The sequence below is a fragment of the Nerophis lumbriciformis genome, linkage group LG14, assembly GCF_033978685.3.
Source record: "Nerophis lumbriciformis linkage group LG14, RoL_Nlum_v2.1, whole genome shotgun sequence".
Lineage (NCBI taxonomy): Eukaryota > Metazoa > Chordata > Actinopteri > Syngnathiformes > Syngnathidae > Nerophis > Nerophis lumbriciformis.
In genome coordinates this window covers 22,196,324-22,210,197 of record NC_084561.2, presented here as the reverse complement: position 1 = coordinate 22,210,197, position 13,874 = coordinate 22,196,324, and the positions used below count along the sequence as shown (strand labels likewise).

The 13,874-nt window shown below is 40.0% G+C and overlaps 1 protein-coding gene across 1 annotated transcript in view; it reads right to left on the bottom strand.

Moving 5' to 3' along the window:
- adamts10 (ADAM metallopeptidase with thrombospondin type 1 motif, 10) overlaps window positions 1–13,874 on the bottom strand; it is a 114,860-nt gene that overhangs the window by 12,804 nt on the left and 88,182 nt on the right. Inside the window, exons 18-23 of the mRNA XM_061975824.2 lie at window positions 10,666–10,789; window positions 4,627–4,707; window positions 2,915–3,078; window positions 2,674–2,800; window positions 1,498–1,627; window positions 1,224–1,428 (exon numbers count right to left, since the gene is read on the bottom strand). Coding sequence (XP_061831808.1) covers window positions 1,224–1,428; window positions 1,498–1,627; window positions 2,674–2,800; window positions 2,915–3,078; window positions 4,627–4,707; window positions 10,666–10,789 — 831 coding nt within the window. The remainder of the gene's footprint in view (window positions 1–1,223; window positions 1,429–1,497; window positions 1,628–2,673; window positions 2,801–2,914; window positions 3,079–4,626; window positions 4,708–10,665; window positions 10,790–13,874) is intronic.

The following is a 13,874-nucleotide window of genomic DNA, read 5'->3' as shown; positions in this document are numbered from 1 at the left end:
CAATGCCTCTGCGCTAAATGGTTCAAGGACAGCTTTACATTTACTTTGGACGGACACACGGATACACACACACGTTTCAGGAAGAAAGTGAGGAAGAAGATAGATGTGCGTGGCCAAAATTGACTCGGGGAAATTAGTGTTGCACCCTGTTTGAAAAGATAGTCGCTACAATGGTACAAAAAAAACTTTAGAAGGTGCACATTTCCACTTCAACGTCAGTTTTGATTAGGGATGTCCGATAATGGCTTTTTGCTGATATCCGATATTCCGATATTGTCCAACTCTTTAATTACCAATACCGATATCAACCGATACCGATATCAACCGATATATTCAGTCGTGGAATTAACACATTATTATGCCTAATTTGGACAACCAGGTATGGTGAAGATAAGGTACTAGTAATTAATGAAAATGAGTAAAATTAACTGTTAAAGGTTAGTACTATTAGTGGACCAGCAGCACGCACAATCATGTGTGCTTACGGACTGTATCCCTTGCAGACTGTATTGATATATAATGATATATAATGTAGGAACCAGAATATTAATAACAGAAAGAAACAACCCTTTTGTGTGAATGAGTGTGAATGAGTGTAAATGGGGGAGGGAGGTTTTTTGGGTTGGTGCACTAATTGTAAGTGTATCTTGTGTTTTTGATGTTGATTTAATTAAAAAAAACAACAACAAAAATATAATACCGATAATAAAAAAAACGATACCGATAATTTCCGATATTACATTTTAACGCATTTATCGGCCGATAATATCGGACATCTCTAGTTTTGATACATCTCTACTTCGCCGTAAAAAAGGGCGTAGTGCAGGTTTTTGTGCGTACGCAGGCTTGATACACGAGGCACCCGGTTTCAAATCGCATAATTTAGGTGTGTTAGTCCAGTTTCTCAAAAGCCAAACATGATCATCTTACAACTAATGTTTCAATTGGTCTTAGGATGCTTCTTTAGAGCCGAAATATTTGAGAAATTAGACTAATTTAGTGTATGGAAATGTTATCCTTGTGTTTTCAGTGGTCCAAGTTCCTTTATACAACAGGAGCACTCTAGTGTTTTTTAAAATTATTGTTTTGAACTGAACTCGGGGCCAGTATGGTGTCATTGCCGGGCCAGATTTAACCCATGGGCCGCAAGTTGTATAGCCCTGCTTTAAATGAAAAGAACGAAAACATAACTTTTCAGTTGCAGTAGGATTTCTTCTGCCTACCTCCGTCCAGTCCAGGGCCAACCACTCCGGGGGGCAGCTGTGGTTGTTGCAGGGTTCAGTGAATGAGGGCCGTGAAGGAGGGCAGGCAGAGTCATCCAGGACCTTCTCTTCTAATGCAGAGAGCCTCCTTTTGCATAACACCTCGCGGGTCCTCAGGCCACCATTGCAGCTGCGACTGCACTCCGACCACTTTCCTGTCCACCAGCTGAGCAAGACGATAATGATTACTGTGTGTCAGGATTGTGTGAACATAAATACACCAGCAAACGCTCACGTTGGGGAACATGGCTCAGTATTGCAGAATCTGCGCCTCTCTTTGGGTTTGTTCTTCTTATCACAGAAGTGGTTGTAAACGATGGAGTGGTCTGATAGCTTCCTACAACCCACCTGCTGGATCTGCTCACCTGAAAGTCAAGACAACACAATCAGAACATTCAGCACAAACATAAAAAAAAAAATGCTTGTCACTTTCAAAGCAGCAACCAGATGGACTTTATTAACACAAAATATATAAACTAGGGCTCAAAAGGTTTGAAGAGTTAGTGTGCATTATTTTACAAAGTGTTTATAGTCATGTTCCCATTGCTTAGTAATTATTAGGTATCATCTACTACATATTTCTCTAATTAGTATAACAGTTTATGCAAATCATTCTACAGTGTTTACGTTTATTCTACCCCTGTACATAGTGTTTACTCTTCATTATTTGATCCTAATTCAAGGCATTATTGCACATTCTGAAAAAAATGTATGTCACTCCTTACTCCTTTATTCGCATTTATCTACAAACTCTATTAACTCTACTATTACATACTGTATCTTTATCTTATACATTAATTACTGTAATTATTAGTAATTGTTGTGAAATGAGAAGAGGTCTAATTAAATATGCTCTGCTTCTTCCTACTCCTTTTCACACATGTTGAATTGCGTTACTGTAAACATATGATGTACTTGAATGTAACTTTTTCGGCTTGTTCAAAATGATAAACCATTACTATTACTTTTCAAACTTCTTTTACCATGTTCAACCAATTACTACAACAGCGGTGGATGCATGTGCATGTACAAGACAGCCTGCCCCACAACAAGAGGATAGAGAAAAAGAAGGAACTTAGTGACTACAACGTCGGACGACGATGGCAGTTTGCGCAAATCTCTTTGGGTAAATCTCTACCATATATGGAGATATCCGCTTATATCACACTTGGGAAAAATATCACAAATTGGGAAAATTCCTAACGGCTCGTTTGGAAGAAGTATGAAGGAAAGCAAGATTTTTTTAAATAAATTGGTCCGCCATTCCTCTTTTGTTTGATTTAAAAATTTCCGCGACTTATGCAGATCCCATATACACAATAATAAGTAAGAAAAGGTTGGTTTTGGATAATAGGTCTCCTTTAAGTATCAAGCCTTGTAAATTGCATCTTGTTGTAAGGGCGGTGTCTACCTCCAGCACAGAGAGCAGAACAGTGCGACCAGGATGTGTGGTACCAGGCAAAACCAATCAGGGGATCCCGGTTGACAGGGGGGTTAAAACGATAGTGGATTCCAGGGTTCTCCTCCATTACCATCACCTGCATACAAATTTTTAGTAAACACATTTACTTTTGTCTCGTTTTTATCACTGCATATAGTACACAAAATGAACAAATACATAGAAATATATACAGTAGCTAACAAATGTTTACCATGACAATGAGGGTCATATTTGTTGGTCCCAGAGCCTCAAGAGTTTCCGGTCCATCTGTAGGGCGTCTGTAGTGGAAAGTTGTTCCAGCAACATTCAACCGCTGCGGCGTGTCAGCGGTCAGCTTCTCATTGAGAAAGTAATGATCACTTTTACTCTTCAGCACTGGCGCACAGAAGAGATGAAAGTACATGGAACAAATCAATGCACTGAAATGTCACATTGTTAATTATCTTATGGCACAAATACATGAGAGAAACTATTGGGACAATAATTATTAAAACACACCATATTGTGTTGTTGATTAAATCATCAATCAAAAAGACTACACTCCAATTAAAATCGAGCCATTGGCCACAAATGGCCAATGGCCACAAATAGCCAATGGCCAATGGTCATTCAGATACCTTTTGAATGATTTGTGTACAAAAAGAAAATAATGTTCTATAAGCTGACCAATCACAGCCTTTAAGGTCAATGGGATTAGATTTGTTTGGAGGTGCACATCACGCTAGTATGAAGTATGAAAAATATATTCATGTTGGCAGGTCTGCATTTGGAATAAATTTGAACAGATACGGCACTGACTTGACTTGAGTCGAGGAAAAGACGTCAGTTTTGCCTTGCAGAATCACAACTGAATTTTTTTTGTAGCAAGCAACAACACAACAGTAACATCATCCCTGGCGAGTGTTGTACACACACACACACACACACATCTCATTCCATTCTCACCAATCACTTCCCTGTTTCCCTGGCCCCAGTATAAGCTAGTATTTAACATATGCCCCCATATAGCTGCCCGGGATATGCCTGTAATATTATTCTTTAATTTTGGACCTCCAGAATAGGCATGGCATCATCCATTTGTGTCAACACGGTTGAATTGAATTTCCCTCTGGATTAATAAAGTATCTGTCTATTACGTCGGAAAACCTTTGACAAGTTGACCTCATGTCTGTCCCCGCCCATTAGAAAGATTCCAAATGTAAAGTACGATCTGCCTTGAAAACCGAGTATTTTATTTTCAAAATAAAACAAGATAATTTTTTGGGTTTATATTATGTTAGATCCACTCGACGTCCATTGCACCGGTTGCCCAGGGGGCCAAAGGTTTCTCATTGTCATCCCATTGGGTTGAGTTTTTTTCTTGCCCTGATGTGGCATGTCGTTGTGGCTTGTGCAGCCCTTTGAGACACTCGTTATTTAGGGCTATAAAGTAAAGATTGATTGATGGTTTGTGCATGACTTCCTGTCCAACACAAGCAGATTTTAGCTAAATGGATCCACCATGTTGCGGCGACCGGCAAATATAAGAGCTCTGTGTATATCTAGCGCAGGGATGCGCTAAATATACGCAGGCGCTGGATACTGACACATTGACTGAAATAGTGATGGAAAGAGTCCACTGCCGTGGCAGAGCATCCAGTGGCAATCCGGAGTCAAGAGTCGTGCTGGAAAACAACCCGACAGCTTGGGCTTTTAACTCGATGACTAGCACTTTCGACACTTAATTAGAAAACTGTGGTTCCAGGATGAACAGGCAACAATTCCTAGTCTTCGGGTGTAATTATTAACATTCCAGCTTTTTGTCTTTTGTACCTATTTCTGCTGTTTTTTTTATTTCTATAATTTGCAGAGAGCCAATGAAGAAGAAGCCACAGGCTGCGAATGGCCTCTGACTTAGGCAGTTACACCGTCATGGCATCTTACCTAGGTGGTTCATGGATACGTTGAGCTCCTGTATGTGAATGAACACTGAACCTTTTGGGATTCGGATGACCTCTTCATAGCCTGCGTGGTAAACACAAATCAAATTACAAACACATTTTGCCACTGGACCACATCCGCTGACCAATGACAGAAAGATAAAAGGGGACAGAATTCCAACTGTCAAGCACACACTCAAAAACATCATGTCAAAGCTGGTAAAAGCGAAATCAAGGAATAGCACTGTTTTCTGGGCAACAGGGGACGTGATGCATGAGTAGTGTTTAACTCTGTGGGATGCCGATAGACTGAGGAAAAGCTTCAGATTCCGGTCGCATTCCCTGGCAGTGTGCCTCAGCCACTCTGCTCAGCTCTTTTCACACGAATAAAAAAATCCAGATGAACCGCCTCTTCACTATATTCCCTCAATCTGTTTTCCTGTCCCTTTCATTTCTTTCCCCTTCCTTGGCTCCATCTTCACTTTGCCAACCAGGCGGCCAAAGCAGCCCTACAAATAACTCCAGTCTTTCTTGATGAAAAAGGAATGAAAATGGAGGCATACAATAATATCTTCCAGTGCTTCAACCACGAAAAGAAAGGAGAGGCTTGGCAGGAAACCTCTTTATGGGACAGGCAATGTTCAAAGAGTCAAGATGGAGGTGTGGAAAAAGAATTGAGTTCAGAGGGTTTTGGTTGGAAGACAGACACAAAGACAGAAAAGTGGATTAAATTAGTTTTTCTATGTGATGGACTTGGAGCAAAGGAACTGTAAAGCCCTAGTCCAGGGGTCATCAACCTGCGGTTGTAGAGCGCAATGCGGCTCTTTAGCACTGCCCTGGTGGCTACCTGGAGCTTTTTCAAAAATGTATGAAAATGGAAAATGGTGTGGGGGAAAAATATATTTTTTGTTTTAATATGGTTTTTGTAGGAGGACAAACATGACACAAATCTCCCTAATTGTTAGCAATCCCACTGTTTATATTGAACATGCTTTACTGATGAGAGTATTTGTCGAGCACCGATTTGTCCTAATAATTTTGGCGATCCTTGAACTCACCATAGTTTGTTTACATGTACAACTTTCTCCGATGCTGCCACAGAAATACATGTTTTATGCCATTCCTTCTTTGTCTCATTTTGTCCACCAAACGTTTTATGCTGTGCATGAATGCACAAAGGTTAGCTTTGTTGATGTTATTGACTTGTTGGAGTGCTAATCAAGCATATTTGGTCAGTGCATGACTGCAAGCTAATCAATGCTAACATGCTATTTAGGCTAGCTCTGTGAACATATTGCATCTTTATGCCTCGATTGTAGGTATATTTAAGCTACCGTATTTTTCGGACTATAAGTCGCAGTTTTTTTCATAGTTTGGCCGGGTTGCGACTTATACTCAGGAGCGACTTGTGTGAAATTATTAACACATTACCGTAAAATATCAAATAATATCATTTAGCTCATTCACGTAAGAGACTAGACGTATAAGATTTCATGGGATTTAGCGATTAGGAGTGACAGATTGTTTGGTAAACGTATAGCATGTTCTATATGTTATAGTTATTTGAATGACTTTTACCATAATATGTTACGTTAACATACCAGGCACGTTCTCAGTTGGTTCTTTATGCGTCATATAACGTACACTTATTCAGCCTGTTGTTCACTATTCTTTATTTATTTTAAATTGCCTTTCAAATGTCTATTCTTGGTGTTGGGTTTTATCAAATAAATTTCCCCCAAAAATGCGACTTATACTCCAGTGCCACTTATATATGTTTTTTCCCTTCTTTATTATGCATTTTCGTCCGGTGCGACTTATACTCCGGAGCGGCTTATACTCCGAAAAATACGGTAATTAAATTTCCTTTACTTATGTCGTCAGTGTATTTAATTTAAATTTACATGTCTTCTGATATATTATCTGTATGTAATATTGGCTGCATTTCAGATAGTTGTTTGTGTGCCATGTTGTTATGGACCACCGCAAACGTTACCCAGCTTGCAAAGATTGTAATAAACCCATGAGAAGAAGACAGCCTGTCCATGGATGTTTGACAGCATCCATAGTTAATTTCATTGGGTCATGCAGCACTTGATGTCGTACAAGTTAGTGGGTTTAGTACTGTAAATCATGATTAAAATTCTGAGACATATCTACTGGTCAACAGCAATATGCCATATTATTACTTACTCAGGGCCAGATTTACTAAAGGGCTTACTAAAGCGTGTACTATAACACGTGCAAACTTGATAGCACACGCAAAACTCATCTACTAAACGTGTGCAAAGTGGATTGCGTCAGTTAAGTGAGCAGAATAAGGTGTGCAATCCATTTTGTGTCTCTGTCTTCATTAATTTGCTAAATATATGCTTATCATCAGAACGCCCACAAAACTAATAAATATTTAGCACATGCAATGTGATTCATCAACACTCATCACCATTTGCAAGCACTTTTTTGCGTTTCATTTCGCAAGTGTTAGAAGGACGTGCTATCTGACACAGGCACACACGGCTGTGTCAGATAAGAGGTGCTCCCATTGCACAGACAGACGATGGACAGACGAGAATCCTCCGTCATACGTGTGTGTGTCAACATATTTGGACTGACGGAACTAAAAAAATATTAGCATTCATAATTTTTCTTTTATAGTTTTATAGCTGCGGGATGACTTAAAGGGCTGAATACAATTAATTCAACTAATGCGTTTTAGTGTCTGCTGGCATCTTTTTTAAATATCGTTTGTTTTTTTCTATTTAGGAAATATATTACTAAAATATATCTTCTGCATATAAAGACGTCCTTCATTATGCATTTTCTTGTGTTTATTGCAGACGCACAAATGCGCTGGTGATTCGATCCACAGCCTTGCGAACAGAAATATGTGTCAGTGACACATGTTTCTGTGGTCTAGATTGCAATTCAGAAAAGGTGTTACAGATTATAGATGCGTGCTGCTGGTTCAACACATCGCACACAGGTAGCAGCATAACAATGTGCAAAAAATGATCAAGTGTCTCCATGGTAAAATCCTCATTTAGATAAGGTGGTCAGCACCACTTTTCAATTGCACACGCATTCTTAGTAGATCACAATCATAATACACGCTATTTTATTTTTTGCCCACGTTGTCTAGCGCGTGGTATTAGGATCTTAGTAAATCAAATCAAATTTTAATCGTGATCACGATTTTGGCAATTACGATTATGTGAGGGTGATCGTTGGCGATATAGACATTTAAAAAGCAGGCTTCGCTGCATATTAAACCATCAATCAGCCAAGGGGCCAACCGAAAGACAGTGGACTCGGGTATAGAGAGAGTATGGACAACTAAACCACAGGATGTGTGCGGCTGTGCCCGGATGCATGCAGGTCGTTCTAACGTTAGTTTTCTCTGCAAAATTAACCATAATAATATGTCTAAATATATTTTTAAACATACTACAGCTCATAAACTTACAATAAAACATGCTTTTATTTTGTCAAAGTATAATTATGTGGTTTTATTTGATGGACTCTGCTGTATACATTCATGTAGTGTTTAGTGACCAGCGGACTTCTAACACACTCACGACGAAATACACATTACAACCAAAAAAAACCTTTACTCTCATTTTGCTAAATTCCTCAGTAGCTTTGGACCAACAATTACAGATAAATTTGGACTTTTTTGTAAAGTATGTCAACTGTGATGGCTGCCTCCAATCAATTGTTTGTAATCACTGCGCTATCCGATCATTAATCGAAGTAATAATCGACAGATTAATCGATTATCAAATTAATCGTTAGTTGCAGTTCTAATATATATATATATATATATATATTAGGGATGTCCCGATCCGATATTTGGATCGGATCGGCCGCCGATATTTGCCAAACTCCGGTCCGTGTTTTCCAACGCACAGATTTAAATAATACATTCCACTTTTCTGCTGCTCCCTATTTCCGTTCCGCATTTTCCAGCACACCTTCAACACATCCACAGGTCTGTGGATTCTCACGCAGTTGCTTTTAGCTGCTGGCATTACACTACAGGCTCTTCCCACTCCTTCTTTTGTCTCCTTCTCACAGACAGCAAGCGCAACTTCTTACACACGTCACATACGTATACGTCCTCTCCCAGCAGATTATATATATATATATATATATATATATATATATATATATATATATATATATATATATATATATATATATATATATATATATATATATATATATATACTGTATATATACACACACATACATACATACATGCAGTATATATTTATATACATATATATATGTATATATTAATGTATATATGTATAAACATATATATTTATTATTTGTATATTTTTGTCCTTGATTTTTGCCATGTACAATCCATAATTAATTGACTGTTCATTTGCTTGTATGTTTGTAATCATGACGAGCAATAAAACATATCAATAACAAAAAAACAGTGTATGGATATGCATGTTTACACACAAAAAAACCCTCTTAAATAAAAAAAGATGTTGAATGAGGAAGTGCAGTGTACGCATAGCTCCAGCTGTGGCCAGTGTAGGCAGCTCAAAGTTGGTGTGTAACATGGCGTCCTGTAGTCACGTGAGGGGCTTTTGACCAATCATTCAGGAGATCGTCTGAAACCGAATAGTCAATACTCTGTCTATACACGGCTCTGAGTGGACTCATGTGAGAATGAGCAGGAGTGAGTGAGAACAGAGGGGGACATTAGATCAGCTGGTCGCCAGTGGCTTCCAAAAATATTAGGAAAATGAATGCGCTATTACATCGGTGCCCACCCCCACAGTAACCTTGAAACACGGCCACAAAAAAACTAATATGCTCCCGGCACGGCAAAGTTGTGTTGGTGTGAACACATGAAACACGCATGTGTTATTTCAAAACAAAATCACCACAAAATATTTATCAATCCTACACTATCTATACCAGTGCTTCTCAAATATTTTCTGTTACGCCCCCCCTAGGAAGAAGGAAATATTTTGCGCCGCCCCCCCACTCTCCACCATGACTAAAAATAGTATGTTTTGTCGATAAATTTGTTATGACAATACCTCTGCATAACATTGTAAGCTTATCAAAAATAAAAGAAACAACACACCAATCTTTCCTCGTCCCCCCACCGTGGTTACAGTGAAGCCAAGTGCGACATACGCTCATCATATTCTGGTACAACAAAAAAGCATGTTCCCCGAGGTTACGTCCCCCCCCCAGGGGGGCCCGCCCCACTGTTTCAGAAAGACTGATCTATACTAACACATTAAACACAAAGATGTTTAGTACACGTTTTCTAGCTGGTTTTATAGCAAATAGTATCACTGTATTTTACTTCCGAGCTTTCCTGAATGTCAACAGAAGCAACCGACATCGACCAAAACATACAAAGGCGACACGACTCGATCGATACAAAGCATATCAGCAGTTTTATACGTAAATCGAGAAAAATATACTACTTTGACTAGAAGAACAGCGGACGTCTGAGATCACAGCTAAATATAAACTGGCGACTAATCTCAGGTGTACCCCGCTTCTTGCCCAAAGTCAGCTGGGATATGCTCCAGCTTACCCGCGACCCGAGTGAGGTAAAGTGGTATAGAAAATGGATGACTGAATGGAAAGTCAAATGTTCTCCGAAATATACAAAATAAGAACAATAGGGAGAAGCCTCTCCGGTTCTTAGCTTTCTGGAAATGTAGCCCCGAAAACAATTTAGTTGAAAATCCCTGCTGTATGGTCACACGTCATTGCCTGTTTTTCAATGTACAAAACATGTTGTGTGGAGCACTATGAAGCCTGATGTTGACCACACCAAACACCATATATGCTGAATATAAAGCATTGAGTGATGGCTTGATTGTTTTTCCAGTTTGTGGTGTGCCCCATGGGTCCATACAGGGCCCTCCTCTTTTCTATGCAGTATATTCCTTATGTCACGAATATTTATGCAGTGTAAGTATTTTGTTTTGCAGTGTTTTTTTCTAGAATGTTGGATTTATTGTGGCATCAAGGAGATGAGAATGCTAAAGTGTTTCACCTCCTTCTGGCAGAGAGTCATTGAAGACTCCTTCCACAGACTCGCAGCTGCTGCCATCACCCCCGCAGATCCGACAGCGGTCCTCTCGAACATCTGAGCCCAGAATGCGATCGCAGCCGACGTGCTGTGGCAAAAGAAGGACAGAATGAGTGTCAACGTCGCTCGGGGTCATGGGTGAAGGAGTACAGTCAGTGAGTGGAGAGGTGTCAGAGGCCGGACTGAGGGATTACCTCTAATGTCTTCCAGACCCCTTTTCAAAACACTGAGAGATCAGATGACACGTCCAGATGTGTTTTCTGATCCTGGGCAGACATAGTGCTCTCAGATTTCTAAAGTCGTAAGTGTCGACATCAATAGGCGTTATGATGAGCAAAACAGGTGCGTTTCCTCAAACTCCTCGTTAGTAACCTAAACTACTCTGGGCCTTTATTTGTCTAAGTGACACTTGCTTATCGTCAGGCAAGGCTGAGGTTTATAATCCTTTTTTTTTTCATTGGTTAAATCACAGTTCAACAACAGTTGCAAAATTAAAATCTCAAAATTATGCCACAGGTACATGGGTTATATGGTAGCACTGTATTGCAGGAAGAGCAACCTTTTTAACACATTAAAATGTCAACTACAATCTTCCTGACAGTGATCCCATACATTCATTTTATTTTAAATTCGAATACAAAGATGCAAATAAAAGGACTGTGTGATTGTTCATAAACACATTAAATGAATGTAGCTTACAATACAGTAGATAATAAGGGTGCTCAAAAAATCGATTGACATCCGAATCGCAATTCCTATATATGGATTGTAAATCGATTCATAATTTTTAATGATAGAGTTTTTAACCATATACATGTATATATTTTTGGGAACGTTTACAAGGCCATACACGAGCTTACTTGCTACGCATATATGTTATACATCAGCAGCCGAGAGGAACTTTGCAACCTGTAACCTGTTTTAAAAAGGTTTTACTATAATTTTTTACCAAATAATATATTGCGTCGGATAGTCGAACCTCTGATTCAGGAGGAACAGTGCGGTTTTCGTCCTGGTCGTGGAACTGTGGACCAGCTCTATACTATCGGCAGGGTCCTTGAGGGTGCATGGGAGTTTGCCCAACCAGTCTACATGTGTTTTGTGGACTTGGAGAAGGCATTCGACCGTGTCCCTCGGGAAGTCCTGTGGAGAGTGCTCAGAGAGTCAATCCCCACCTTCTACCATCCTAGTCATGTCCGTTGTGTCCTTGGGCAAGACACTTCACCCCTTGCTCCTGATGGCTGCTGGTTAGCGCCTTGCATGGCAGATCCCGCCATCAGTGTGTGAATGTGTGTGTGAATGGGTGAATGTGGAAATACTGTCAAAGCGCTTTGGGTACCTTGAAGGTAGAAAAGCGCTATACAAGTATAACCCGTTATGACCAAAAGGACAAGATCACGGGTACGAGCGGCCGAAATTAGTTTCCTCCGCCGGGTGGCGAGGCTCTACCTTAGAGATAGGGTGAGAAGCTCTGCCATCCGGGAGGAGCTCAAAGTAAAGCCGCTACTCCTCCACATCGAGAGGAGCCAGATGAGGTAGTTCGGGCATCTGGTCAGGATGCCACCCCAACGCCGTGTTTAGGTCCGACCGGTAAGAGGCCACGGGGAAGACCCAGGACTCGGGATCCCTCGGTAAGAGTTGGACGAAGTGGCTGGGGAGAGGGATGTCTAGGGTTCCCTGCTTAGGCTGCTGCCCCCGCGACCTGACCTCGGATAAGCGGAAGAAGATGGATGGATGGATATTGCGAGAGCCGTTGTGAAACGCGAATCGTGTTGAATCAAGAATTGTTCTAAATGGAAAATTGTTTTAAGATTACCATCCCTGGTAGACAACATCGTAACTCTGCTTCTTAACACATCTCATATGCACCTGGTACACCAGAGAATAAGAAGATGTAGCATAAGGGATTAGTGTTGCCAATTTATCAACTTTGTCACTATATTTGGTGACAGAGTAAGCCACTGCCGACAAATTCAGCAACTTTTTCTGGACTGTTGTGACAATTTTGGAGACTAACGTTTAAGCATGTATCGCTCTTCTTAACGATCAGCATGTCCTGCTGTGGGCTCCTTCACCTCATCTAAAAACTCTCACTTCTGACTTCTTCTGCCATAACAAAAAGAAGCCACAGAAGAAAGTTAATTTGTATTTTTAAACATGTTTGTTTTGCTTGTCATGGTTTTGGCTGACTTTTAGCACATGTGTCATGGCCAATTATGCTAATTAGCATTTAGCATTTTTTTTCTCCATGGATGCATATTTTTATTTTTATTCTTCTTTTTTAATGATATGTCATACTGTTTTTTTTATTTACAGAGCGTACTGTTTGCATCAGTTCTGTGCTCTTTCAATGTATTTTATGTTCTTTGTGTTATTTAATGTTTCCCTCCTGTTTTCATGTGTTTTATTTTATTTTTTGTGGACTTTTTGAAGCTGCACTGCAACCACCTAATTTCCCCATTGTGGTATAAATAAAGTATATCCTATCCTATCCTAACAGAGACTGCAATAACAACAAAGCTTTCTTCCGGTGGCTAACAATTTAAAAACTAAAATGTAATAGATGCATTTGATTAGTTGCTGTGGTAGAATCTATGCTAATACCCCTATCAAATGTTGTCTTCAATTGGGCCTTACAGAGCCCTTGACAGGACATGCCATTTTCTTGCCAACAGCATGTCATGTTTAACTGAGTCATCTGCTCCCAGGTCATTTTCCTCCCCTTCATCCCCCCTCTACCTTCTGTTCCTGTGTCATAAGACTCCAGCTTCGGAACTACAGTCACCATGTTGTTGCAAAGGAGATGAGTATTTCTCCATGTTGCTTCTCTGTCTTTTGATTCCCAAATGGAGCAGAATGACCAAAAGATCGAAGAAAAGAAAAAAAGAATACAAGGGATTAGAAATGTGGAAAGTGACAAAGAGCACAGCAATGCAGACTCGCACACAGCAGAGCTGCAGGGTCATTGAGTACGAGGGAAAACAGAGAAGAGAGGGAGGAGGAGGTTGGAAAGAACAAAGATGCACATTAACAAAATCCTCTTGTTGGACGAGCACGCAAACTGCAGCCTGTTAACCTTAGACACACTAAGCTATTAATGTTGTGGGTAATAATGTTATCTGTGACTGAAGGGCCAGATGTTTATTTACAGATACAGAAAGAGATAGTCTGAT